A 25,929-nucleotide genomic window follows, 5' to 3' on the forward strand; every position below is an offset into this window, starting at 1 on the left:
GGAGTTATGGTTCTTGTACACTGCACTTCCTCTCAATGTGCTTAACCATTGTATGAAGTTATATTGAATTCCAACTGTTAGTCTTCAAGTTATAGTCCGGACAAAAGAAAGCAATGGAAAAATAACAAAGGGCAATAACTCTGTTATTACTTTAGATAGAGTTATGGTTCTTGCGCACTGCACTTCCCCTTATTGTGCTTGACAATTGTATGAAGTTATTTCGAGTTTTAACCAGTAGTTTTCAAGTTATGCTCCGGACAAGGAAAAGTAACAAAGGGCAATAACTCTGTAAATAGTCAAGATGGAGTTATGGTTCTTGTGCACTGCACTTCCTCTCAATGTGCTTGACCATTGTATGAAGTTATATTGAATTCCAACCATTAGTCTTCAAGTTATGCTCCGGACAAGGAAAATGCAACGGACCGCTGGACCGACCGACCGACCGACCAACCGACCGACTTCGTTTTTGGGGGTATAAAAATCGAAGACATTTAGCATAACGTTCAAGTATCTAAATTATTGATGAAAAACTTTAATAAAGAAAAACAATGGCAGAAAGATACCATCTGTTAAGCAAACTTAAGCCTGAAACCTTTGATGAACAATGAAAGCTGTCAATGGACTATCAAGTCTATCTTTGTAATTCTTCCTTAACTTTTGCTTAAAATAAGCTAAAGAAATACTGTAAATATGTTTTCACCTAAAGCAATTTCTTTGCCCCATTTTAAAATCTGTTCAAAATCTAGATGATTTTCTGGATTCTGTAGATATGCGTAAAGTGATCCATTGCTGGCATACTCTGAAATGTATATATTCAGTAACAGTTTTTGAAATAAACCCTTCATGATAAGATACTAGTGGTACATGTATGTATGAAACAAAGTAATATTCTAACAACAGACTGCAAATATCACTTATTTTAGTTAACTAATTATCAAATTTCCTCACATCATACAAATATATTTAATAATTGTATACACATCCATATAAAACTTTTTTTTTCTTTGGAATTTGTACAGTTCAGAAGTCACTTGCAAACGAAGACAAGAGGGTCATAATGGCCCTTAATCGCTCACCAGAGGATTTCTTTCGACATGGACAAGACTTGTTCAACAGATTGTTTTTAGCAATTTTTGTATAGGACAACCTAAATAATGATAATTGCTATACAGTTTCATCCAAATCTTCCACATGGTTGAGGACGCGAAGTTGATTTTTCTATTCTTAACTCTGGTGGCCATCTTGTTTTGCTATCCTGAACAATTTAAGCAATTTTAGAAAAGGACCAACTTAGGATCATTTCTGTAAAGTTTTAATAAGCATAAATCTGCAGGCATGCTGCTTTTACATCATTTCAACAACTTTAGACTTGGTGTATATGTTTAACAATCGAATTCAAGAAATAAGCTACCTGTAATTAAACAGTAGTTAGGCTCCTCTGTCACAGCTCCATAAAACTTGATGATGTTTCTATGAGACAATACACTTAGTACCTGTGCCTGTAATATATCATTATAAGTCAATATCTCATCTAGAAAATCTTCAACAAAGATAAGTTATCTCTACTTACATCTGATTTACCAAGAATCATCATTCATACTCATGATAATGTCACAAAGTTATAGATTGAATGAATATATTCTTATGAAATACTGTAATATTTGTTAAGATATACCTGTTTTGTTGTGTTTTTTGTTTAGTTTTACGTAACACCAACACCAGTATAGGTCATATGGCATCTTTCTGGCTTTACTGGTGGAGGAATACCTTAGGTGCCCCTTTGTGAATTATGTCAGGCACAAACCGACACCTAAGTAGAACCACTGACATTACGTAAGCTAGCTGGATAACTTTCTTACATGAAAAAATCCAAAGACAGTCACGCAACGACAAATTAACCCTACCTGTTAAATTGCCATTTACAAATATCAAAATGTCACAAAGCTATAGATTGAATGAATGCATTGTTATGAAATACTGTAATTAAGATATTACAAATATTATTATAGATTTCTTAAGATATACCTATATTTCAAATTGTTTAGGATCTGTTAAAAACAATGTTTTACCTCTTTATCAAGGACAAGTAATTTTTTCACAGCAACTTCCATCTCGTATGGTTTCCATATTGCTCTGTATACACTCCCAAATGTACCTCCACCTGCCTTCTCCAGGAATAGTAGATCATCAAACTCGGCCTCACAGAAAACTGTTGTCATGGTAAACAGTTTTATATATTTCTACCACTAGACACAATTTTCTTCCAAGGTTGTAGCTTGCATTGCATAACCTTTAAAAATACAGAAGTAAATCAAATGAATCGTTGAATGGACTGATTATATCTACATGTACTGGTTTCCCAGCATTTTTCGGCCCCTAGCAGTTTTCCGGCCATTTATAATTTTTGTCCAGTAGGGTCTATTTTTACCAGCAGGGCATCTATGTTTCTTCATAAAGAGAGACATTTGTTGACACAGCAGTCAAATAATACAGTGATTTATGTTTATAAGATTTGTCTGTTGTTTAAAGTTACCTTAGAGAACATGTAACATTTAAAGATAAACTTAAGTTTGAATTTCCAAGAAAATCAATACTTTTGAACAATATATTATTTTTCAGAAAACGTGGAAAAGGTTGGGTAGTTCTATTTCTTTGATACAATCATCAGAACATTTTTTACTGGTACTGAATTATAATCAAAATAAAAAAGGGCCGTAAATCTGCTATGAAATTTTGAATAAACATGAAAAGTTGTCACATTCAGGCCTATACTGTATTCCAATTAAAAAGTACATTGTACAGTAAAAGAGCAAAATTTAAACATGGTTATGCTGGTCAGGTACCTAACTTAGATCTGTCAAAGTTTTGTACTCGTCCCTAGACAGATTTTTATTTTATTTGTTAAAAAAGGTGATTGGGGCCAAAACCAGTTTATAAACAAGAATTTGTCACCCGCATTAAGGAAGTATTATATGAAATTTATTGAAGCATAAAATTGTGCTATTTCAAATGATTGAGGTATGGATCAGGACTTTTAGTTTCAAATTTTGATCAATGCTAGATCTTCAAATGCAACAACAGAGATGGGCATCCAACAGTTGTGTAAGGCAGGCTGTCTAATTATGCCTAAACAGAACATTTTAGCTAAGTTATTTTGAAATTCATTGATGGGACAAACAGATGGAGTCCATTTCTACATCCACCTTTTTTTTCCAAAAGGCAGGGAAGAATTATCATATACAGAGTTTATCTCTAATACTTTTCGAGTTATTCTCTTGATACAAAAACACAGACTATGATATCTTTTAATTGTTTATGTGACCTTGTAAGACTGAATCCATAATGTACACTGTAACAGACTATATTAATCTTTGCCGTACTTGACCTAAGTGTAGGCCACTGGTTATTGCACATAACACAACATCTCATTATTGTGAACATTTGTGCCAAGAATTTACAAAATCCCTTGATCTATGAAGAAGTTATAGATCGGACACAAAATATACCCTATAACAGACTATGTTAATCTTTGACCTCTAAGTGTGACCTTGACCTTGGAGGGAGGTGTGCAGGTGTTGTTCATGAAACATCATCTTATTATTGTGACTATTTGTGCCTAGTATTTATAAAATCCATCTATCTATGAAAAAGTTATAGACCTGACATAAAATATACCCTATCACAGACTATGTTAATTTTTGACCTCTAAGTGTGACCTTGACCTTGGAGGTAGGGATGCAGTTGTTGTGCATGACACTTTGTCTTGTTAATGTGACTATTTGTGCCAAGTATTTTCAAGATCCTTTGATCTATAAAAAAAGTTATGGACCGGACACAAAATATGCCCTAAAATGGACTATGTTAATCTTTGACCTCCAAATGTGACCTTGACTTTGGAGGTAGGTGACCGGTTTTTGCGCATGACATATTGTCTCATTATTGCGAACAATTGTGGTGGCAAGTATTTACAAAATCCCTTCAAAGATAAGAAAGTTGTGGACTGGACATAACATATACCCTCAAATAAATAATGTTGACCTTGAATGAGCAAGTGCGACCTTGACCATTGAGGGAGGGGTCTGATGCACATGAGACATTGCCTTATTATAACAAACGTGCCAAGCTATTTCAAATCCCTTTGATAAATGAAGAAGTTTATGGACCGACACGAAAGTGTGACGGACGGACAGCCAGACAGATGAACAGATGGATGGAACCTATTTCTAAATCCCCCTTTTTTCTTCAAACAAGAGCGATCAGTAATCACATGTGTCGCCTCATTATGGCCAATTTCATGTTGGGACAAATTTTGTGACAGACGGACAGACAGGCGGACAGTGCACAACTAGACTTGGTACTGATCATTCCTGTAAAGTTTGGATAAAATTGCACCAGTAGTTTATGAGGAGAAGTCCGGACAAGCTTTTGCGTATCTGGCAACACACAGAAAAAAAACACCTTTTTATCAAAGGGCCATAACTCAGCCAAAAATCATTCAACCGGAAAACCCGTGCAATATGCGCAAGGACTTGAGCTACAGATCAATCCTGTGAAGTTTCATTGAAATTGCATTAGTGGTATAAGAGAAGTAGTCCGGACAAACTTTAAAATATAAAAAATTTTAAAGGGCCATAACTCAAACAAAAATCATTGAACCGGAAAATGCTGACAATATGCACAACTAGACTTGGTACTGATCATTCCTGTAAAGTTTGGATGAAATTGCACCTGTAGTCTATGAGGAGTAGTCCGGACAAGCTTTTGTGTATCTGGCAACACACAGAAAAAGAAACCTTTTTATCAAAGGGCTATAACTCGGCCAAAAATCATTCAACCGGAAAACCCGTGCAATATGCGCAAGGACTTGAGCTACAGATCAATCCTGTAAAGTTTCATTGAAATTACATTAGTGGTATAAGAGAAGTAGTCCGGACAAACTTTAAAATTAAAAATTATTAAAGGGCCATAACTCTGACAAAAATCATTGAACCGGAAAATGCTGACAATATGCACAACTAGACTTGGTACTGATCATTCCTGTAAAGTTTGGATGAAATTGCACCAGTAGTTTATGAGGAGTAGTCCGGACAAGTTTTGTGACGGACGGACGGACAGACAGACAGACGGACAGACAGACGACGGAGAAGTGATCCCTATATGTCGCCACTACTCTGTAGAGGCGACACAAAAAGCAGGGGGCAATAAATATGAGCGATTCTTTCGGAGTGATTATCTTTAGAATTATCACTGATTATCTTTTAAAATTCGAAGTCATCTTACATGGCTGAAGCTAGTCCTATAAATATGACGTCGCTTTGAGATAAACGAAATTGCTCAAAAACCCATAGTATGTTCCGCCAGAAAATCGGGCAGAATGAAAAACAATGAAGACAGCGTGTATTTACATAAGTTTTGACCTATTTATGAACAAAACTAAAAAATAAATACCTTTTGTCAAAATAATTAAACTGTCACATCCGAAAAATCATGATTAAATCCTCTCATGTATTTCAATTCTTTTTACAGCCGATAAACAAATGGCGGCCATAAAGTGCGCGAAATCTAAATGGCTTATTCAAATGCAAGCGTTTAACTGAGTCAGAACAATCTAAAGGAATATTTTTTTAACGAAATAATTGCCAATGCACCGTCAGCGTGTTCGAATATATTTTTCCGTTCAAAAATTTGGAATCAATCTGTTAAGCACCTTGCTTAACCAGTATGGCTGATAGACAAAAATAGATTGATGTTTATATTTTATTTTAAATTGATAAGTACATTGTTTGAGAGTTTTTGTGTATGATTGAGCATGAAAATGAAAAAGAAAATAAGCTTTTGAATAAAGCTTGAAAGGCAAGACAAAAGACATTTTTTGAATTTTTTTATGATGCTATGCATTTTTGAGCAATACCTATTAGACGTCGGGCTTGACCGACATAAACAAGCCTGTAACGTCTAATATATTGGACTAGGCTGAAGCTTCATATTTTGGGCTGTGGATCTTACAGACTATTAATTTAAACGTTGAATCCCCGAAAATACAGGTCAACGGCATACGACAGCAGACGTACTTCAATCACAACTGCACAATGTCACAGTTTAACCCCCTCCCCCATCCCGGTGTCTTTTTTAACAAAAAAAAAAGAAAATTAAAAATATTACAAATAAATTTAATAGTAGTTCCTTACAACTGGCATGAAAAGTTGTGGATAACAAGGAGGTGCACAGGAATATTTGTGGTATCTGACATGCAATTTACTGGTTTAAAGTCCTTCCCTTCTAACGAAAGACCAACTTACGATAAAACAGGATGAATATCACTAAATATTTTGTAGATCACCTTACGGCAAGGATGAATAATACTAAATGTTTTACATACGCAAACTACAAAAAATGGTTTAGACCTCTTATAAATTAGGTTGCAGATACTACAGTTTTAGTCATGTTTTAATAGTATGTAACAATGCCTGCGTAGAATTTAATCTAATCAAAGTCAAGTTAATACGCGGAAAGTCCGAGCTTAATAGATTTATGAAATAAAACGGCGGGGGCGCGGAGCGAAATACGCTAATTAGCGCCCTCGCTAATTAGCGTGTTTTCGCTCCGCGCCCCCGCCATTTAACATGTTAATAATCAACTTTTCGCTTGGCGGGGTCGCGGGACGAAAACACGCTAATTAGTGGCGGCGCGCGGCGAAGTTTTATTTATTAAACTTCGCCCCGGGATCCGGGATCGCATTAGGTCTCAACCCGGTACGGAATTAGAAAGTAGTTCTTTAAAACTTTGAAGTGGCCCAATTTAAGTCATCTCTAGTTAGATTGGTCATAATTAAAGTGTATTTATTGCATGTGTGTAGTTTTTGTGTGTTATATGATGAGTTTAAAAGTTGTTTTTTGTGTATTCTCCAGGAACTCATTTGTTGGCGGAAGGATTAAAGATGTACCACCAACCAGCAGTCAGGAGTTTTTAAAGTGGTGAATTTAAACTGTGTTACAACAGAATGAAGATTTCTGAAAAAAAGTAGATGGCTAACCTATTATATTTTGGGCCTCATTTGACTTAGATAGTGTTGATGTTTAAAGCTGAAGATAGTATATAATTTATCAAGAACAGTGGAACTCAAATGTGACTGATTTACTATAGAACAAAGAATACGAAAATTCACCAGGCCGACACCAAGAGGAGAAATTTGAAAAATGGGTACTGGTTGATGGATATCGATGAAATTTTGCATCAGTGCTGTGTTTATGCATAGAAATCAGGAAAAAAATTGTGGATAATACAGTCTTAAACGCACCTTTCTGAGGTCTGGTTCTCGACTGCGGATCTTCCTCCATCGTCAGCTTGGTGCCCGCCAGATGTTTCGGCCCTTATCCAAGTACATCTGTAATGGCGGGTGGGCCCACCGTCTTACGGTGTGGAGGTTGATCGCATCCAGCTTGTCTCCTCGCGTCGTAGCCACAGCCAGCTAGACGCCCGCTCAGCAGCCTGGCTCAGCTTCTGGATTGCCCGGCGCCTGTCTCTGCCAGTGGTGCCAACAGCTGTCATCAATCTACATACAGATTGCGCACAGAACCGTCTAGCGCCTACTTCGATGGGGAATAGCCAAGTCCGCCAACCTCGGTGTCGGCACTGCTCAAGTAGTTCAGTGTACTTGGCCTTCTTCCTCTCATAGGCCTCTTCACATCTCGTCTCCCAAGGTACTGTCAACTCGATGACAACGAGCTTCTTCCCTGTCTCGGACCACAGTACAATGTCTGGTCTCAAGTTGGTCTGGACGATACCCGGGAACACAAGTTTCTTTCCTAGATCGACTGACATATTCCATCCTGTGGCGCCGTCAAGGATCGATTTCTTCTGTGAAGCTTCTGTCTTCGCAGTTTCACCCGGTCTCACAAAGTTGATGTGGCCTGCCTGTGAGTTACTTCTGCGTGGCTTCTTCTTCTCCCCTTCCAGCCAATCGGCAACCTCTCTGAGGACGTTGTCGTGTCGCCAGCGATATCTGCCCTGTGTCAGTGCTGTGGAGCAGGAAGGTAAAACATGTTCCAGAGTGCCTGGTTTCTTGCACAGACTGCATGTTGGGTCTGTGATTAGTCCCCATCGGCATAGGTTCGCTGGAGATGGCAGGAGGTCATGAAAAAAGATAACTGACAGGTTTGAAATATTTAAATTTTATTTTAAATTTTGACATTTTAAATTGGGACAGATGTTGTTATTGTTATCTCCCCTTCAAATGTAGATGTCTGCTACTGTGTCAGTAAGTGCAGAAGAAGGGTACAGAGCTTTTGCATGAATGATTAACCACATTTTATTGAATTAAAACTGTAAAAAATACATTTAAAATTAAAAAAATGAAATTTAAATTTTGTTTAAAGCAGTTAATAAATTGATAAATTTTATTTTTGCACCCTGTATTTAGCAATTAACTAGATCTATAGCTTATTTTTATAAGATGTATATGGAAAATGATAAATTTATTTAGAGCTATTTATTAACAAACAATCACAATACTTATAATTATATGCCTAATTAATTAGAAAAAAATAAAGACTATATTCTTGAATTGGCCAAATCCCGGAATCCCTGTACATGTTTAAATACGATCCCAGCTTTTCTGAAAACTATATTCTTGAACTGGCCAATTCCTGGGATCTCTATATATTTTAATACGATCCCGGCTTTTCTGAAAACTATATTCTTGAACTGGCCAATTTCCGGGATCCCTATATGTTTTAATACGATCCCGGCTTTTCTGAAAACTATATTCTTGAACTGGTCAATTCCCGGGATCCCTATATATGTTTTAATAGGATCCCGGCTTATCTGAAAAATATCTTCTTAGACTGGTCAATTTCCGGGATCCCTATATTTCTTAATACGATCCCGGCTTTTCTGGCTGAATTAATTGACAACTTGTGTTTACTTTTTCTTATTGCATACTCCTTATGTCCAATACGATGCTCGTATACAACGACTTCCATTGCCATTTAATACATGTACTTACAATATTAAATAAGATTTTGTGTATGTGACATTCTGAGGTCAATTAATTAACGCTTTTGTCTGTGAAAAAATACGTTATTTTTAAAGATTTTTTATAACTACTACAAATCAGAAATCTCTACAATAATAATAATAATAATAATAATAATAATCATAATCATAATCATAATCAAAATACACCGAGAGTAGGTGATCAATTCCCGGGATTACTATATGTTTAATACTATCCCGGGTCCCGGCTTTTCTATAGGCGATCCCGGGATTCCCCCCTCCCACCAAATAATAAGTCAGTGAGTCAATGCTATGCCTATTCACAGAAATATATTTAGCTCAATGGCCCATGTAAGTGTTCAGTGCATATTTTTAAAGACTGGATATGTTCGACGTACATTTATATGATTTGAATTATTATCTTCCGGAATTTTATAATACACTTGTCCTTGAAAAAAATATTATTTTTTCAATTCATGAAATGGAAAAAAATAATGTAGACATTTTGAAAATTTCTCATAGATATATATAATATCACGAAAATATTATGTAAGACAAAAATACGTCAAAACGAAATTTCTTAAATTTATTCTATTCATGTATTATACATCTGTATTATAAATCTGTCAAAATTAAGTAAACAAAGATCAACCTGTCAACTACTTATAATGAAAGATTATCACTGATCTTGCCCGACTTTTTGTACCCAGGATGATACAAATCATGGTTACTTACCAAACATCTCTTTTTTTTCTTTTTTATTATTCTTTTTTTTGGACGGGGGGGGGGGCAAATCCTTCCGTGAAATTATCGTGTTTTTTTGCCACCTGAACCCCCTACCCACCACCACTGCAGAGACCTACAAGGGGCTTAAAGTGGGGCGAGTCGTTATGGGACGAATCGTCAGCGCGGCGATATGGTAAAAAGCAAAAACAACACGCTGGTTTTTATTCACATAGATATCGATAAATTTATTTTGAATATCAATATTTTAATATAATACCTTTTGATTGGACATCATATTTGTTCTTCATTTTTACTTGGTGATCCAGAATTTTACGACAAACAAACTAGGTTCCCAAATCACCCCCGTTAACCTGCTGCGAGTAGAATAGCTGATTGCGGGTGGAACAGCTGCGCGCCAATTACACTCCTTTTCTAAATTTGTTATTAATGGGTAATAGAAAATTTCATTCAGCATTTTGAAGTTGATTGACGTTCTCTGAATAAGAATTAGTTAATAAAATTTTATTATGCCTAGATATAAATATGCATTTGTTAAAGATAATAAAAAGAATTGAAATTATGAAACACAAGAAACAAACTGGGTCAGGTTTCAGTACATTTGTACATTAATTAATGTATTGTATTGTTCGAAACGAAAATAATTTCATATTGTTTCCAGAAAATCTTTTATTTGTTAAAAATAAAACAAAGTGTCATATCATTTGATAAAAAATGATTACTTTCAGAATTATAATTTCATTATCATACATTTTCTTAAATATGAATCGCTGAATTCCACCAAAAAGAAAAAGTTTCCAGTTAAAGATGATTTTACTATATTTTTGTTTTTAAATTAAGAAATGAATTTAAAAAATGCTATTAAAAAAGAGTATCCCAAGCAACCTGCGTTAACCAACATTTAATCAGTAAGAAGTTTAGTCAGGATAATATAAAAGCCAACACATTTCCTGCACCCTAGCACCGGCTAAGGCAGTATTCTGTAGTACTATATACTTTAGTTAAACGACGTAATAGACAGCAGACGACAATGTTGATATTATTATGCCTCATAGCTATTATTATATCTTGAGGTCTTAGTGAAGGCCGAACTCAATGCTGGGCGGCATGGCCGAGTGTTTAACGGATCATCGGGACTAGTAATCTAATGATCGCTAGCTGCATGAATTCAAACCTCGTAAGGGGCAAGTCGTTGTTTCCTTTGGCAAGAAACTTTACACTCATTGCTTATTACTGGTTGGTTCCAGGAACAGATTCGAAAGTGTGTATAAACTTATAGCTTCCTTCACAATTATACTAAAATAAATGCTTGGGCGGTCCCAGCAACGCCGGGTAATGAATGCCTGTATAGCTTTCCCTTGTATATCATAAATATCATGTAAAGCAAGTGTACCAGAAATTCTTTTAGAACAAGATTAGCAATAGTTTCTTTATATTTTAATTGTTATATGCATAAGAATAAGGTATGAGAAGAGAGGTAACTCTGTAAGTTATATTTGAAAATTTTGCAGAGTTGCCTCTCTTACATTGTTACTTTTACAGTCTCTTGTAATTCTAAATAGAATGGCCGTACACAAACAACTTTTATTTTGTAAAATAATGCAAATGAATTGTTTTATGTTGTTATGCATAGATGAGACTAAAATAAAGATTATATAGAATGTCATGTTGCTTTTTTCCCCATTAGTCAATACTTTTTACATAGACACTATGTAAAAAGATAATTTTATACAGAAATGAAATTCTGATATACATTGTATGTATTTTTGGATTGAAAACGCTCACATAAAGTATCTACAATACGATAAACTTGCCGTTTATGTAACAAATACATGTATTTACGCATCTATAGCAGTTATCAGAATGCCATTATGTCTATATAATCACTTGTCGCATGGTTTGGAACTTTTCCTTTGTTCTTACTAACCCATTATATATAAAAGGTAAACGTCTTGTTTATTATAGTGTCACCCCTACTGAAAGGGCCAGCCATTTCTGACTTATGAGACACCTTTTGCTTGCATACCATGTACCTGCCAACTCCTACCGCTATGCCAGGCGGATAGAAATCGCACTAACCATTCATTTTAACTACCTCGCGGCTCACGAAGCGGCCATTTCGGAACGAGTCCCTGCCTAAATTATCGCTCCCGGTGGGGCTCGAACCTTCGACCTCACGATCCGAAGGCTGACGCTTTAATCACTAGGCCAACGGTACTGGTATATGTATATAGTCAAAATATGTTGATGTTCTGTAGTATTTATTTGTTCTGGTCAGAAGCTCGCTGAATGGGGAGATATTGCCCATACACAAAATAGCACAATATCTCAACGCGAAGTGCAATTAGTTGGTCTAAGATGAATATCACTGAACATATAAGAAATGTATCCACACAATAGCTGTGGGAAGTTACATAATTATTCTACCGTTAAGATTTTATATCTCAAAAATATAATTATTGAAGTTAGGTGTTTGTGCTGATATACATATTTACAGAACTTAGAAAATGCCACCTTCCCTGGTCAGAAAGTTTAAAACATATTTTTGTTATAAGTTCTTTAGATATAAGTATCTGACCATAGTTATAGTTTATGAGCTAATGTCATTAAAATCCTGGCTGTCTCTTTTGTCCAAACATAAAGCAACACACATACAGTGTCGTTTCTGTACTTATCTGGGTATTTCAGCAAAGTTATTTTTCAATGAATGTTACACCAGGAGATGCTGCTAAACAACCACAATTTTTTTTCTTATGTAACCATTAAACCTGTTTTGTACAAGTTATTACTAGTATATGACTTACCTTTCTTGTCATCTTTTTATGTCATATTTCTTGTCGATGTGGTATTGTAGTCAATGTTAACAGATCTTTTGTGGAAAATAATTTGCTTAAACATGTTTGATTTGGTTGACTTTAACTTTTTCAACTCCAAATTGAGTGACATTCAGCATATTTTCCCTACACTCATGTTGTAGCTGTGATATTCCTATGAATTGTCCCTGTAATGTGTTTTACAGTTTTCCAAGCAAATGCTTGATGTTCATTTGTATCAACCATATGTAGCCTTCAAGTAAAAAAACAAACCCTTTATCACAAGCTCTGTCTTTTCCTTTAAAGCTGCACGCCACCAGATGATCCGAACTATTTGAAGAAAATCAATATTGAGAAAAATGCACTTAACTTTTAAGAAAGATAAAACATTCAAGATCCAAGTTATATTTTACATGTTATGTGCGGTTTAAGACTGATTTTGTAGTATTTTATCACCATATTTCTACTGCGTTACTAACGCAGTAAGGGCTGTTTTTGCATATTTTGACCAATTTTTAGTTAATTTTCGTGAATTGTAGGGGCCGATTGCAATATGTAAATTACTTTATTTGTTTATCTCACACTATTTAACTTTGAAATACATTTCGGAAATTTTCATGAAAATTTAAATGAATCTGGGGACGTGCTGCTTTAATGTAAAAATAACTTTTTATTGATTTCAATCCTCAACTAAAAGAAACTAGGTTTTTTTTTTGTTATTTACACTTGATATCGAACGCCAGCTAAAATTACATTTACTGTATTGAATAACAAACTGAACATTATTTAAGGATAATTACAACTTAGAGATAGCTTTGCAATGCTATCTGATTCTTGGGCTTATTAGTAATTAATGTGGTGCACTCTTATTATTTACAAGTATGTTTACCCACTATAGTCACGTGACAACTTTTTTTTGATGTGTGGTAAATAGAATATTATATTCGTGAAGATTCAATACTAAATTCATTGAATAATAATGTTCCAATCATAGGCTCCAATATAACTTTATTTAACTCGTTCAAATATTAAATCTTCGTACATGTTATAAATAGAGGATATTGGATATGAGTGTAAGTAATCAGTAATGAACCTACACGAATATAAAATTCTAAATATCACCTACCAACATGTGAGAAAGAATATTTTTTTTCAACGCCTAACATTTAGCGCATCTTTACAGTATGTTTTTATATACATGTGTATACGCAAATGATATATGCAAATCACATCACGTCAAAAAATATTCATGGCCGTGCAAAAACATTTTACGGAGTCGCAAAAGCGGCACGGGTATGTGATAAATATGGACTTGTTCCTTCATCATGGGGAAAATATATATATAGGATATTTGTTTGCTTTTTTTTGTCTTTTAAAAGTGTGAACAATTTTCACTTTGATATTATCAAATATAACTTTCTCGGGTTAAATGTTTGTCAGTTTTTTTTATTATTTGTATACAGAAACACACTAGATGATATAAGGTCTGACTTTTCAGTGGAATTATTTGTAACAGGTTTGCCATGAAGTCAACACCAAATCATAATACTATTTCTGATCCTTTATTGTGTTAATATCCCAAATAAATTTGTAAACAAACCGTTTAAGAGTTATAAAGTTCCCACTGGAATGAAATATGATTGAACAAACAATGCATGTAGGCCTACTATGAGTGATAGAATGGATGAAATGAATATTATAAATAAAAAACAAACAACAAGACAAGATATGACATTAACCCACTTATCAAAATACGATCAATATATAATGGTAACAATGGTAAGTCAAATATAAAAAAAACATCCGCTGTCATTAAGCCCTATAATACATATAACTAAAAGGATTTCGCATAGGTCAGTTCCGATCCGGTTACCAAATTTCGATTTCTATAGCACCATTGCATATTCAGCCCTCACACTTCTTCTTGCATACACAAATGCTGTATAAACGGCATCATCTGCATGGGTTAGCGTATGGCTTCCAACAGTAACGTTTGAGTAGATTATATCATACGTTCCATAACAAGGTAGTGTTGCCGAGACGATTTCTGTTACAATCAGCATCATGCCATCCAATAATAATCCAGTATGGTCTAAACTGGATTCAATAATTATCTCTAATATGGCCTGCTCGAAATTTTCCGGGACGTAAAAGTCATATGTCGAAACATAGCGGTCAATTGACAAGATCTGCATCATAGAAGACTCTCGGGGAGGATTTAATTCATAATCATCCCCATACTGGATAACGAGAACTCTTTCCGTTGATATTACTGATAATGCGACATTTGAATAGTTTGTAATAAAGGTGTCACCACGGGACAATCCTACAAGGCTCTGAATCACGGTACCATTCTCATCATAAATGGTTACATCTGTTTCGTCGAAAGGAACAGTAATTCTCACGAACGATGTTAGGAACGGCTTCATGTATCCTATTATGTGAATACAACCTAGAGAAGATACTGGAGGAATTTGTTCTGACATAAGGTCGCAACGTCCACCATCAGCTACAAAACATTCATGACCTGACTTTACAGCAATCAGTTCGTTTGACGTGACAATGGTGCCTGAAAATTCGGTACCTTTTTTTCTGAAAGCTTCCATTGCGTCTAATGAAATAGTTTCTTGAGAACCGCCAGGATATTCAATTTGTACAGATGTACCATCTTGTAAGGCTACTATAAGAAACTGCTCAAATCTGTCTGGTCTGGTGTTTCCAGGTCGGCCACTTGGTAATATGTATTCTTTTCCTAACTCTTCGTCCGATAAGACGCGTCCCCCATCCGCAGAAACGTTCTTATAATTTAGCCAGTAGACAGTTACTGGAGTATCTGATTTTATGAAAACGGTTTTATTTGAAGGGACTCCATCCGATTGCACTTGAAGGGTGGGGGGAAATTCGATAACTTTTGAATTTATAACCTCATGTGGTTCATCAAGTATCGATAAAAACGGAACGGTAATGTTAACGTTTGCATTCGGACTCAAAATATACAAATTTTGGGTGCCATAGTCAGTTTGTAATGAGAACTCATACCCTGTATGAAATGAGGTTCCTGTACGTCCTGCTTCTGCAATAATTATGTAAATTTATGTAAATATAGATATACTTGTATAGTGTGGATAAGTTTTCTTGTTTGTTTTAGTATATCTTCGTTGTTTCTTTTTACTGCTGCTACCTCGATCTTATTTAAATTATATATATTGTTTAATAAAACAATCAGTTCTACTATTTTAGACATCAGTTTATCTTTTATTCAAGTTTACTTACTTATAAACGAATTAAAAGATAACATATATAAACTCACGTGATTGATTTAGTTCGCAACGTTGATCTACTTCAGTGAAACACTCTCCACATGTGCATACCCTGTCCTGACACCGACAACGAGTACCATCACATGGAAACATTGGATCTGTATCCCAGCAGTCGGAATTTCTTGTACACCTACTTCCAATATTTGTCGCTAAAGAAAACATAATGGTTAAGTTGTAAAGTGGTTTATAATACCAGCATAATGTAACATATATTTATCATTTTTACAATGTTTTAAGTTAAATATCCATCAAGATAAAACTGTAAAATTGATAATAACACTTGTTGAATGTATTTTATTCCATCATTTATTACTAGATCTAGATAGTAACCTTCTTCAATTATGTAAGTAAGCAAACATAATTTCTTACCCGGAAAACATTTTTTGGGTATTTCACATTCACGGATCATTCGGCATAACTGGTCAGACTCGCAGTCCTATTATCATAATATTTTAAATAAAATATTGAATAAATTTCAGTTAGTCTTCAATTTAAAACCACATTCACATTTTAAAATAGAAATTTAAAGATGTTGACCAATGCTACTCATATAATTACATTGTGAATAGATGCATCCAAGAGTTCAAGTATAAATGAGCTGCGCCATGACAAAACCAACCAAATTACATCTACAAGAAGAGAAACGGATAGCGGACAGCACGGTTCCTGATCAGACTGGTCTGATTCCATGATGGTCGCAAACGCACTATGTTGGTTTTGTCATGGCGCGGCTCGTTAATGTTTTATCACGATAATTCAAAGCAATACTTTATTTTTAAACATTTTGCACAATTTTACATGTAGTCATAAAATAGTTTCAACCGATGTGATATCAATCGAAATGTGTCAAATAACAATTTAGATTTAGATAATTTCAATAATTACTTACATCATCGTGTGAACATATTAATTGACGACTAGCAGTTAACATTACTACGCATAGTGAAATCTGAAATAAATTTCTCCTTTATTAATGGCAGATCGCTTTCAGTTTCATGAAAAATAATTTAGTTTAACCACATTGCATGTTACACATATGTCATATACCACAGTATATGAAATAATTACCTCAAATATAAACAGTTTATTGATTATAATTGTAACTGGATATTGTATTCACATTGTTGCACTCTCATCACAAAAAGTAAAGATGCAACAGTTTTAACGCTAAACACAACACCTTGTTTGTGTGTGTGTGTTTTTCCCCCATAATTTTGTTGTCTTTTCTCTTTTCCGACTCAAGAATGCAACAATGTTTAGACACAGAGATAAGACAAAGTTGGACTTTATCATTTTTTTCACATCGCGACATTTTCGTTTTTTGCATGTAACTCATCCGCTTTATTGCACTGTTGCATTATCGTATTTTGCATTGCTGCATATTCGCTTTTTTTGCCTGACATTTTGTTTGCTGTTGTTTTTTTTTCTAAAATAAACTTTTGTAAAACCAGATTGCCCAGTTGACAACAGGGAGATCTAGCCAGCCAAACCAAAAGTCATTCCTTCGTTAGTAGCGGAGAAGAAAAAAATGTCAGTAAGAATCAGTCAAAATTTGCATTAAATAAACTCGTTCGTAATGTCATTTCTTATAAACTCTCGAAGAATTTCTTCAGAGACATCTGAAGACCTTATTGTAAGCAATTTACAGTCATCCTAAATTGTTTTCACTTAAAGCAGCATGCCCCTTAGATAAATGCTAATTTTCATGAAAATTTTGAAAATGTATTTTAAAGTAAAATATTGTGAAATAAACAAAGTACGTTATTTACACATTGCAAACTGCACATACGATATAAGTAAATTACAAAAAGATGTAAAAATATGCAAAAATTAATCGCGCAGTATCATTGCAGAATCGGTCATTAATCCCACATAACATACATAACTTGACTCTTGAATAATTTTCTTTTCTTAAATTCTTAGAACATTTTCTTAAGTTTGATTTTCTTGAAATGTTTTGGCTCATCATGGAGGCATGCAGCTTTAAAGAAATTTAAATAAAACTGGAACTTATGATAAGTCTCAGAATAAAATTAAAATACTATGCAGACGACATTTTGTACTAATGACAATCAGCCTACAAAGCTTTCGACAATATGTAACATGTCTTTGCAATACAATTGTTTAGTGTCACAAAAGTATTTAATTTAATTCATCATTTACAAAATGTCTAAGTTCAATGATAAAATAGAGAAAATAAGAATCCTTAAAGAACCTTATTATTATTAATATAAATTGTTAAAATAAGACATAATCTCCATATTATTAATGTTATAAATGTTAAAACAAATATACTTGAAAATAAATTAATCTTACCAACAAGAATCCTAAAGTAGTCTTCATATCCTAGGCCTGTATTTTATCTTATTTCTCCAAGTGAAGTAGCAAAATAAGAGGAAGAGAACGATTGTGATCGTGTATTTAAGCTGCTCCCAAACACACACGCACGCGCATGCACACACGAACACACACAAACACACGCACAAAGGCACGCCTATATCAAAAGTTAACCAATAAAACTATACTTAATAAAAGTGCAGATTGATATTCAATACACAACAAGCTCCTAACAGTACTTTTCAAAGATCAATAATATCTTTAATTAACTGTAGCAAATATATCCAAGATGTAATATAGTTGTTAATAATTGGCCACATGGCGTGCTGAATGTCGTGCGAGCTTCGTGTATTTTGCACGCCACTCAAAAAAGAAGAAATGCAGCGGTTATATGCGTATGTAGTACTTTGTAAAGTTTAAGAAAGTTAATATGACAATGTAGCTAGCTGCATATTTTAAGCTCTTTAATAAATTAATAGCGAATGTCGTGCTACTGCATTTTTTCGACCCCGTCAATCAGAGCGACAGTTCGCCGCATGTCAGTCTGTACATCAGTGTTCTATTGTGCTGCCTGAAAAGGTTCGGAACTGTTGGTAACCCATATAGTATATAGCAAGCTTTAACCCTTTAACATGCTAATATCAAATACAAAATATTATATATGTACATATGTATAATATTTTGTATTTGATATAAGCATGTTAAAGGGTTAAAGCTTGCTTCCTGTCATGCCAGCGGGACGTTCCAGTCTTAGACGTTTATTTAAAAATGATGTGAACATTACCATGATTGTAAATACATAAATAGCTCAGCATGTTCTTGCAAAATATTTGAGAGAAATAAACATTTCTTTGAAAAAAAAAACTGCACGTAAAATAAAATGGTCACTATGGTCTATTCTACACACGCCGTTGTTTATTTGAGTCGCGTCATGACAAAACCAACATAATGGGTTTGCGACCAGCATGGATACAGACGAGCCTGCGCATCCGCGCAGTCTGATCAGGATCCATGCGGTTCGCTTATGAACCATATAACAAGACGAGAAACTGATAGCTAACAGCATGGATCCTGATCAGACTGCGCGGATGCGCATCCGCGCAGTCTGATCAGGATCCATGCTGGTCGCAAACCCATTATGTTGGTTTTGTCATTTACTATGTAGTTGATGACGTCGTGGTCATTTGCTGGGTAGGCATCATGTGCTAAAGGTCTATCTGTCTAACTAATGAAGAAAAATTTCTTGCTTGAAATGACTTGAAATAATTGCGTGTCGTATAGATTGACAGTCCTGCTAAAAGCTGCAAGTAGTTCCTACAATGAACAGAACCGCATTCCATCGAGCTGCTTCAACGCGGATGGATACATGGCTTAATCCATCAGAGCCAAGCCATGTGAATACGTATAGATTTTTTTTTCATTAAATTTGTAAGTTGATGGTTTGTAAGTTTTATTCATCTAAACGTCACAGCGCACCCCTCGCCTAACCTCACCAAAGACATAAGGTAAATTATTGCATCAGATTTTCAATACTTTCTAATTTGGCGAGTAAAACACTTAAATTCCCTTTTGGAAATATGTGCACTATTATATATATCCGATATCTTACACTTTGATGTAAAAAATATGAAATTCGGCATAGTAGAAAAAAGTTATTTTTATATTATGTTTGAAATTTAATGTATTGTATCAAATATTTAAAGCATGGCCTCGGATAATGTTTATATAATTGTGATTTTCCTAGATTTTATACAAATTAGTTGTCAAAAAAAACCCCACCCCAAACAAACAACAAAACAAATTTGTTTACAGAGAAAATTACATATGTTCCGTCCATATGTTTATTTGTCGTATAAAATAAATGATATTATAATGTTTTGTCTGTTATTTTGCTACAACATCAAGGCTATTTGCTTGAAATAAGCTTGAATAACAAAAGTCTGTCTCTGATCGGGAATAAAGATACTATTATGTCATTGAGGGGCATGTCAGTGCAGTTGCCTAGCAGCCCGAGGTTTGAAGCCCAGCAACCTATAGAACCCTAAAGTAAGTGATACTAGATATACTGATATTGTCGAAAATGGTTTGTTATCAATTTCTAGGGTTATTTCAAGCAAATATGATATATATAAATATGTAAACTTTACCAATAGGACGCTGAAAAAGATATATGATCGGTACTAACTATGCAGCCTGAAGTTAACAGCATAACAACTTAAAGTTAGTGAAATTATGTTGGTAGTACGGAAATGGAACGGTCAAACATGCATTATAATAATCTTCTAATTACGATAACAAGAATTGGCCTATATACACATCCTTTGACAAGTTACGATTCATTTGAAATACTGCAATCCTATTGGACAAAAATAATTTCAAACACTAATAAACTTGAACCTACTAAATAGCCATAACTTACGCTGAAAAAAATGACATAAAATCAGTCATTTACAAACATATCTTACTAGACAATTTTACATAGAATTCATTTGTAAATCCCAATTTCGATCATAGTAATAGAAAGAGCACCGAAACACGAGGCTATCTGATTTGTACGAGGGGGCGTAGCCCCCGAGTATTAATCAGATTGCCGAGTGTTTTGGTGTTCTTTCTCTTTTGTATCATAGTCAAACATAGTAGCACGTTCCCTGTTGTCGCAATATGAAACCCCGGCAAAAATGAACCAATGAACGAACATCTGAATATGACATTTCTGTCGCTTTCCCTTTCTCTGCCGTCACAATATGTAAACCCCAGCAAAAATGAGCCAATCAATGGGCATGCTCTGGAGTGCGGGTAACTAATACCCGCACTCCAGTTAACGCACTGTTCATGTATATGTATACGATTTCACCCTGACACATTTTCAACAGAAAGGTCTCCAAACTATGATACAAATATAAATAGAGGATATTGAATGAGTGTAGTTTAATACTAAATTTATTGAACGAGTTTAACAAAATCATATTATGCGAGCCTCTGGCGAGCATAATATTGTTTTATTCAACGAGTTCAATAAATTTAGTATTGAATCTAAACGAATATAATATTCTATTTATCACATATATAAGATACGAACAGTAAAATGTTAAAATGAGCAATTTTTTAATGACGCGCCTATAGTGTAACGCTAACATTAGCGCGCTTTAACCCTCAACATGCTGACTATTTTAAATGGACTTGTCCTACTTCCATTTTTTGGACTGTCCATTATCAATTTTAGGGATATCAATTTGAATATTTAAAATTTGTCAGCTAACAGTATAGAGTCTGGTCAGACTGCATGGAAGTGCAGGCTGGCCTGGCTCTATACTGGCGGTAAAGGCTTAACACTTTCGGGTCCAGCACTTTAAGGGTTAATAATATCGTTTTTATTTGTTTGGGTCGTCAGACCAAACATAAAATGGTAGCGAAATGTCAGACCCTGATGCTGTTTATTGCAAATGCCGAAAGTAGTCCGCTTTTTTGAAGCGGTTACTTCCCTTTATATGTACACTAACGCCGAAAAATTCAGGGGAGATCACTGCGTAAAGATGACATGTCATTATATGTCAAATGACAGGCGCATTAATTTTCAAGCAAAATAGTTCTCAAATGGTCGAGGATTTCTAATACTAAGTATTGTTTTATTCTTTATAGATATACATGCTTATAGTATGCTCCATGATTATTTACATGTGTGTTAAACAACAGGTTTAGCGTCGAAATAATAAATGTTACAAACTCTAATTTAGAATGATATGGTTTTCTTCAGGCCGTTTAAGTATAATTTCACTGTGGCCGAGGGGTTTGCACGCTCTCTTAGAAATCGAGAGGTCTGGAGTTCAAATCCCAGATAAAGCAACTCAATTTTTTTTCAATTGTTTAAGTCAAATAAACATTGAATTGAATATCACTTTTGCAATTAGTCTTATATCCAGTTTTCTTCAGCTAAAACACTGGAAAGCATTGGTGGCACTATACAAAAACAAATTGGGGTATAATCTCACAACCTTCACCTTTCTGACATTCTGAGACCCAAACAAATTCAGCGCCTTCTGTGCTTTGATTATTAAATGGCTTTATTACACTTATGTGATAAATATAATTATTGTTCAATATTTGCCTGCCATATCTTTAATATACAATGTAACTTGCTGCATACAAGCTGTGTCAACGTCTATAATAACATTGACAGTTTTGCCAATGAATTTATTTGAATGCATTAATCATATCTGCATAGATTAATAATATCTGTCATATGTTGCGGTTCGGACCGGAATATCTGTCCCGAGGGGCCCGCCCATTGGGCGGTTAGGAGGCTTGCCGAGTTACCGCCCACATGGGCGGGTTCCCGCAAACATATGTCAGATATTTTTTCTTGCATATTTAAAATGGTTTACCTCAATATGATATATGTTCATGGAAATTAAAGTCATTTCATCCATAACTACGGAGAAAAACGAAAGTTCCTATTATTATTTGTAGAAAAATAAGTTTGATAAGATATTGGATCAGACAACTCTTTGAAAAAATAAAATTATGTCGTGCGTAAGAACGATGCCAATAATTGGGCTTTTCAGAAAATATAAATAATGTTAAACAACCGAGGACTTTCAAATGTATAGATAAATCAAGAGAATGGTAATTCTACATTTTTAGAAATTAAACAAAGGATGTTAGATAATTATTATCACACTTGTTATGCAAATATAAACAGTTCACAACGTTCACTTTTAATTTTGAAGCACACTTAAATTCAGTAATTGAGAGAAATTAATATTTCGAACTAACGGTCTTGGAACATTAGCAAAACAATGTTTACTTTTTAAAATAAATATCAAAATTGAAAATAATCATATCGACGAAAATGTTGTTTTTTTTTATCCCAAGGGAGATCACTGCGGTGGAAATTGACACTACACTTCGCGTAGCGGTTATTTCCTCTTATCAATACAAAGTTATAAGAATTGAAATTTTGTTTTGTTTGTTTTGGGTTTTACGTCACATCGACACAGTATAGGTCATATCGCGACGTTCCAGCTTTACTGGTGGAGGAAGACCTCAGGTGCCCTTCCGTGCATTATTTCAGGCACGAACGGGTACCTGAGTAGAACCACTGACGTTCCGTAAGCTAGCTGGATAGCTTCCTCACATGAAAGAATCCAAAGTCCCTGTCGGGATTCGAACCCACAGAGGTGAGGGGCAAGTGATTTGAAGTCAACGACCTTAACCACTCGGCCACGGACGCCCCATAAGAATTGAAATATATGGCTCTTGTAAATCCTTTCAAATAAGGGTAAATGGGATTTTAACTAGTGTGATATCTTTTAAACATTAATATTGACAGTAGAAGCCAGTCACTTTAATACTAGCAGGCCACTCCCTTTAATAGCGGAAAAGCATAAATATACATTATTATTTTAATTGCAATATATATTATAGTTCACTACTTACCATAAAGCAGTGATTGTCGATGGATCAGTAAATTTATTATTAGCACCTAGACCGCATGAATAAAATAAATAAATATTCAACACTTTAAAATCTGAAAGGAATGCAGAAGTATTACTGTTTCATGTCTATAGCCATATATAGGCATGTTTGGCAATGTTATCAATTATTAGTGTTTAAGTAATGGATACAGTACGAGATTTTCTTCGAAAGTGTCTTTTTACAGACGTAAGAAGACAGTTTGCTAGGATAAACAACAAATTGTCCGAGGCAAAGCCGAGAAAAACTTGTTGTTTGTCCTAGCGGACTGTCTTCTTCACATCTGTAAGAAGACACTTGTGAAGAAAATACAAGTAAAGGACGACGATTTAAAACATATTATATTGATTACCGCATTTAATTATAAATAGATAATTGAAAATAATGTACGTTCTTGTTAAAATATAAAGCTTTTAAAATATGTACACGGCCTAAAAACTTGGCAATGCAAGGTGTGACAAATTGTATTTGCACGAAATTTCGTGCACATATTTTAATCGGACAAAAGTCACTTTCATTCACAAACAATGTTAAAATGCCCGCCTTCAATAGAGCAAATTGATTATGTCGATCAATATTGAAACAAACACTAAGCATATATGGATAAATGAATAACGTTTTTCAACCTCAACTTTGGTAAGTTTCCTTACTTGTTTGGTGACGGGGACATGTTATTGTTGTTGTTTTTTCTGATAAAAGGTCAGTCGTTATACAGAAATGATAGAGTTTCAGCATCTTTTAAAGAACAACTGAAAAAAGTCAATAATGCTGAAATCAACAGTCACTTTGTTGCTGGAAATGACCATCCAATTTATTTTTCGCTTCAACTTTCCGCCCATCTATGGTGTCCTGTTTGAGGCAGTTAAAATATCGCCTGTTATGCTAAATCTCTTGTTTTAACTCTGCTATTTGAAGAAACGTCCTTGGTTATACTCAAGTGCCCGTTCGTGCCTAAAAAATTCATGGAAGTGCCCCTGGGGTCTTCCTCCAGCAGTAAAGCTGAAACGTCGCCTTATGACCTAACTGCTTATAGCCTTATTGCTATAGTCACTGATACTGCAATCGACAGAAATATGACAGAGTTAAGGTAAATCATCGCATATTTTCTTACACTTTATTTTTCACAAGGATTAAGTTTTAAAACAGCCTCCGGAATAACTTTGCAAATCCGGAATTTTCGTATACATGTACTCATCTAACCTTTTTTATACAAAAAGTTAAATCAGACAGTAATTTGAACGGAGAAAGACGAAAATTGGCCGTTCATATTACGATAGCACAAAAAAATAAGCGCGACCAAAGCATTGACAGTATGGCGTCACATACCATTCTCCTGTCCCATGGGAGCTCCAGTTAAGCGTGTGGCGAAAAAAAATTAACGTTGAATGGCGCCAAATGTTTTATTCGAGAATGTAAAATCTCGCTGCTTTATCTATAAAGATACAGTAGGGCGACAAAAGACTTAAAGAAGAAAAATATTGTATGTCAAATTGTGTCATTTAACTGGCCCATGTGAGACACCGTAAGAAGACACTTTTATGAATAGCTTTGCTATAGGAATAGCCTGTCTTTAGTTGATCATATTTCAACGTGAGTCTTTTTTACGCGTGAGTGGGTCGTTAAATAACGAGAAGGGATCAGTTTTCAAAACTGACCAAAATCCGTTGAAAATTGATATCCATGGGTCATTTTTCAGCGGGGTCAAAATTAAATGTTACATCTTACCTATCTTTCAGAAACATGTATTCATAGAATTGTAAACTTTTATAAGTATGCGCAAGAATTTCATTTCTTATTGAAAGTGATGCTTTTCTGAATGCAATATTAAACATTTATACTTTGATGTATCCAACATGCACTTCGGAATACTACAAAATGTAACAATGTTAATACGGTTGAGTCATGAAATCAACACACTTAAAATCCGCTGAAACTTACAATGGGGTTATCCTAATCATGAAACCAGCATTGGTCACGAACTTTGAAGTAACACAGTTTTTAAAACTTTTTTTTGAGAAATGATGAAAGCAGTATGATAATAATGTACAGATGTGTAATCCTTGAAATAATTTACACGTTTTAAAATATATGTCATAGATCATGTTTAACTTTTATTTTAAACTTTAACAATCATCTTTATTAAAGTCTCATTCATACTTTACAATTTATAAAACTAGTTCAATTACATAAATGTACTAGATAAAAGTTGTTTTTGTACGACCATTTCTATTCGGAGTTACCAGGCACTT

At 34.6% G+C, this 25,929-nt stretch overlaps 2 protein-coding genes across 3 annotated transcripts in view; both read right to left on the reverse strand.

Moving 5' to 3' along the window:
• The window catches only part of LOC132751289 (uncharacterized), a 33,323-nt gene extending 27,016 nt beyond the window's left edge, over positions 1-6,307 (reverse strand). Inside the window, exons 1-4 of one of the 2 annotated variants that reach the window (XM_060741451.1) lie at positions 6,189-6,307; positions 2,070-2,290; positions 1,412-1,499; positions 701-799 (exon numbers count right to left, since the gene is read on the reverse strand). In XM_060741451.1, the coding sequence (XP_060597434.1) occupies positions 701-799; positions 1,412-1,499; positions 2,070-2,219 (337 nt within the window). In that variant the 5' untranslated portion in view covers positions 2,220-2,290; positions 6,189-6,307. Of the gene's footprint in view, positions 1-700; positions 800-1,411; positions 1,500-2,069; positions 2,291-6,162 lie in introns of both variants that reach the window. The other variant, XM_060741450.1, reaches the window with a different exon arrangement.
• Positions 6,308-14,097: 7,790 nt separating this feature from the next.
• Positions 14,098-18,525, reverse strand: LOC132751290 (uncharacterized). The gene is made up of 5 exons (XM_060741452.1): positions 18,188-18,525; positions 16,761-16,820; positions 16,241-16,307; positions 15,862-16,020; positions 14,098-15,624 (listed from the first exon to the last, which is right to left on the reverse strand). Exons 1-5 carry the CDS (start codon positions 18,212-18,214, stop codon positions 14,438-14,440), a joined length of 1,500 nt encoding a protein of 499 aa, XP_060597435.1. The 5' UTR covers positions 18,215-18,525; the 3' UTR covers positions 14,098-14,437.
• Between the last annotated feature and the right edge of the window lie 7,404 nt (positions 18,526-25,929).

Source organism: Ruditapes philippinarum, unplaced genomic scaffold (genome assembly GCF_026571515.1).
Source record: "Ruditapes philippinarum isolate M1 unplaced genomic scaffold, ASM2657151v2 ctg1018_1_1_1_1, whole genome shotgun sequence".
In the NCBI taxonomy this organism is placed as follows: Eukaryota; Metazoa; Mollusca; class Bivalvia; order Venerida; family Veneridae; genus Ruditapes; species Ruditapes philippinarum.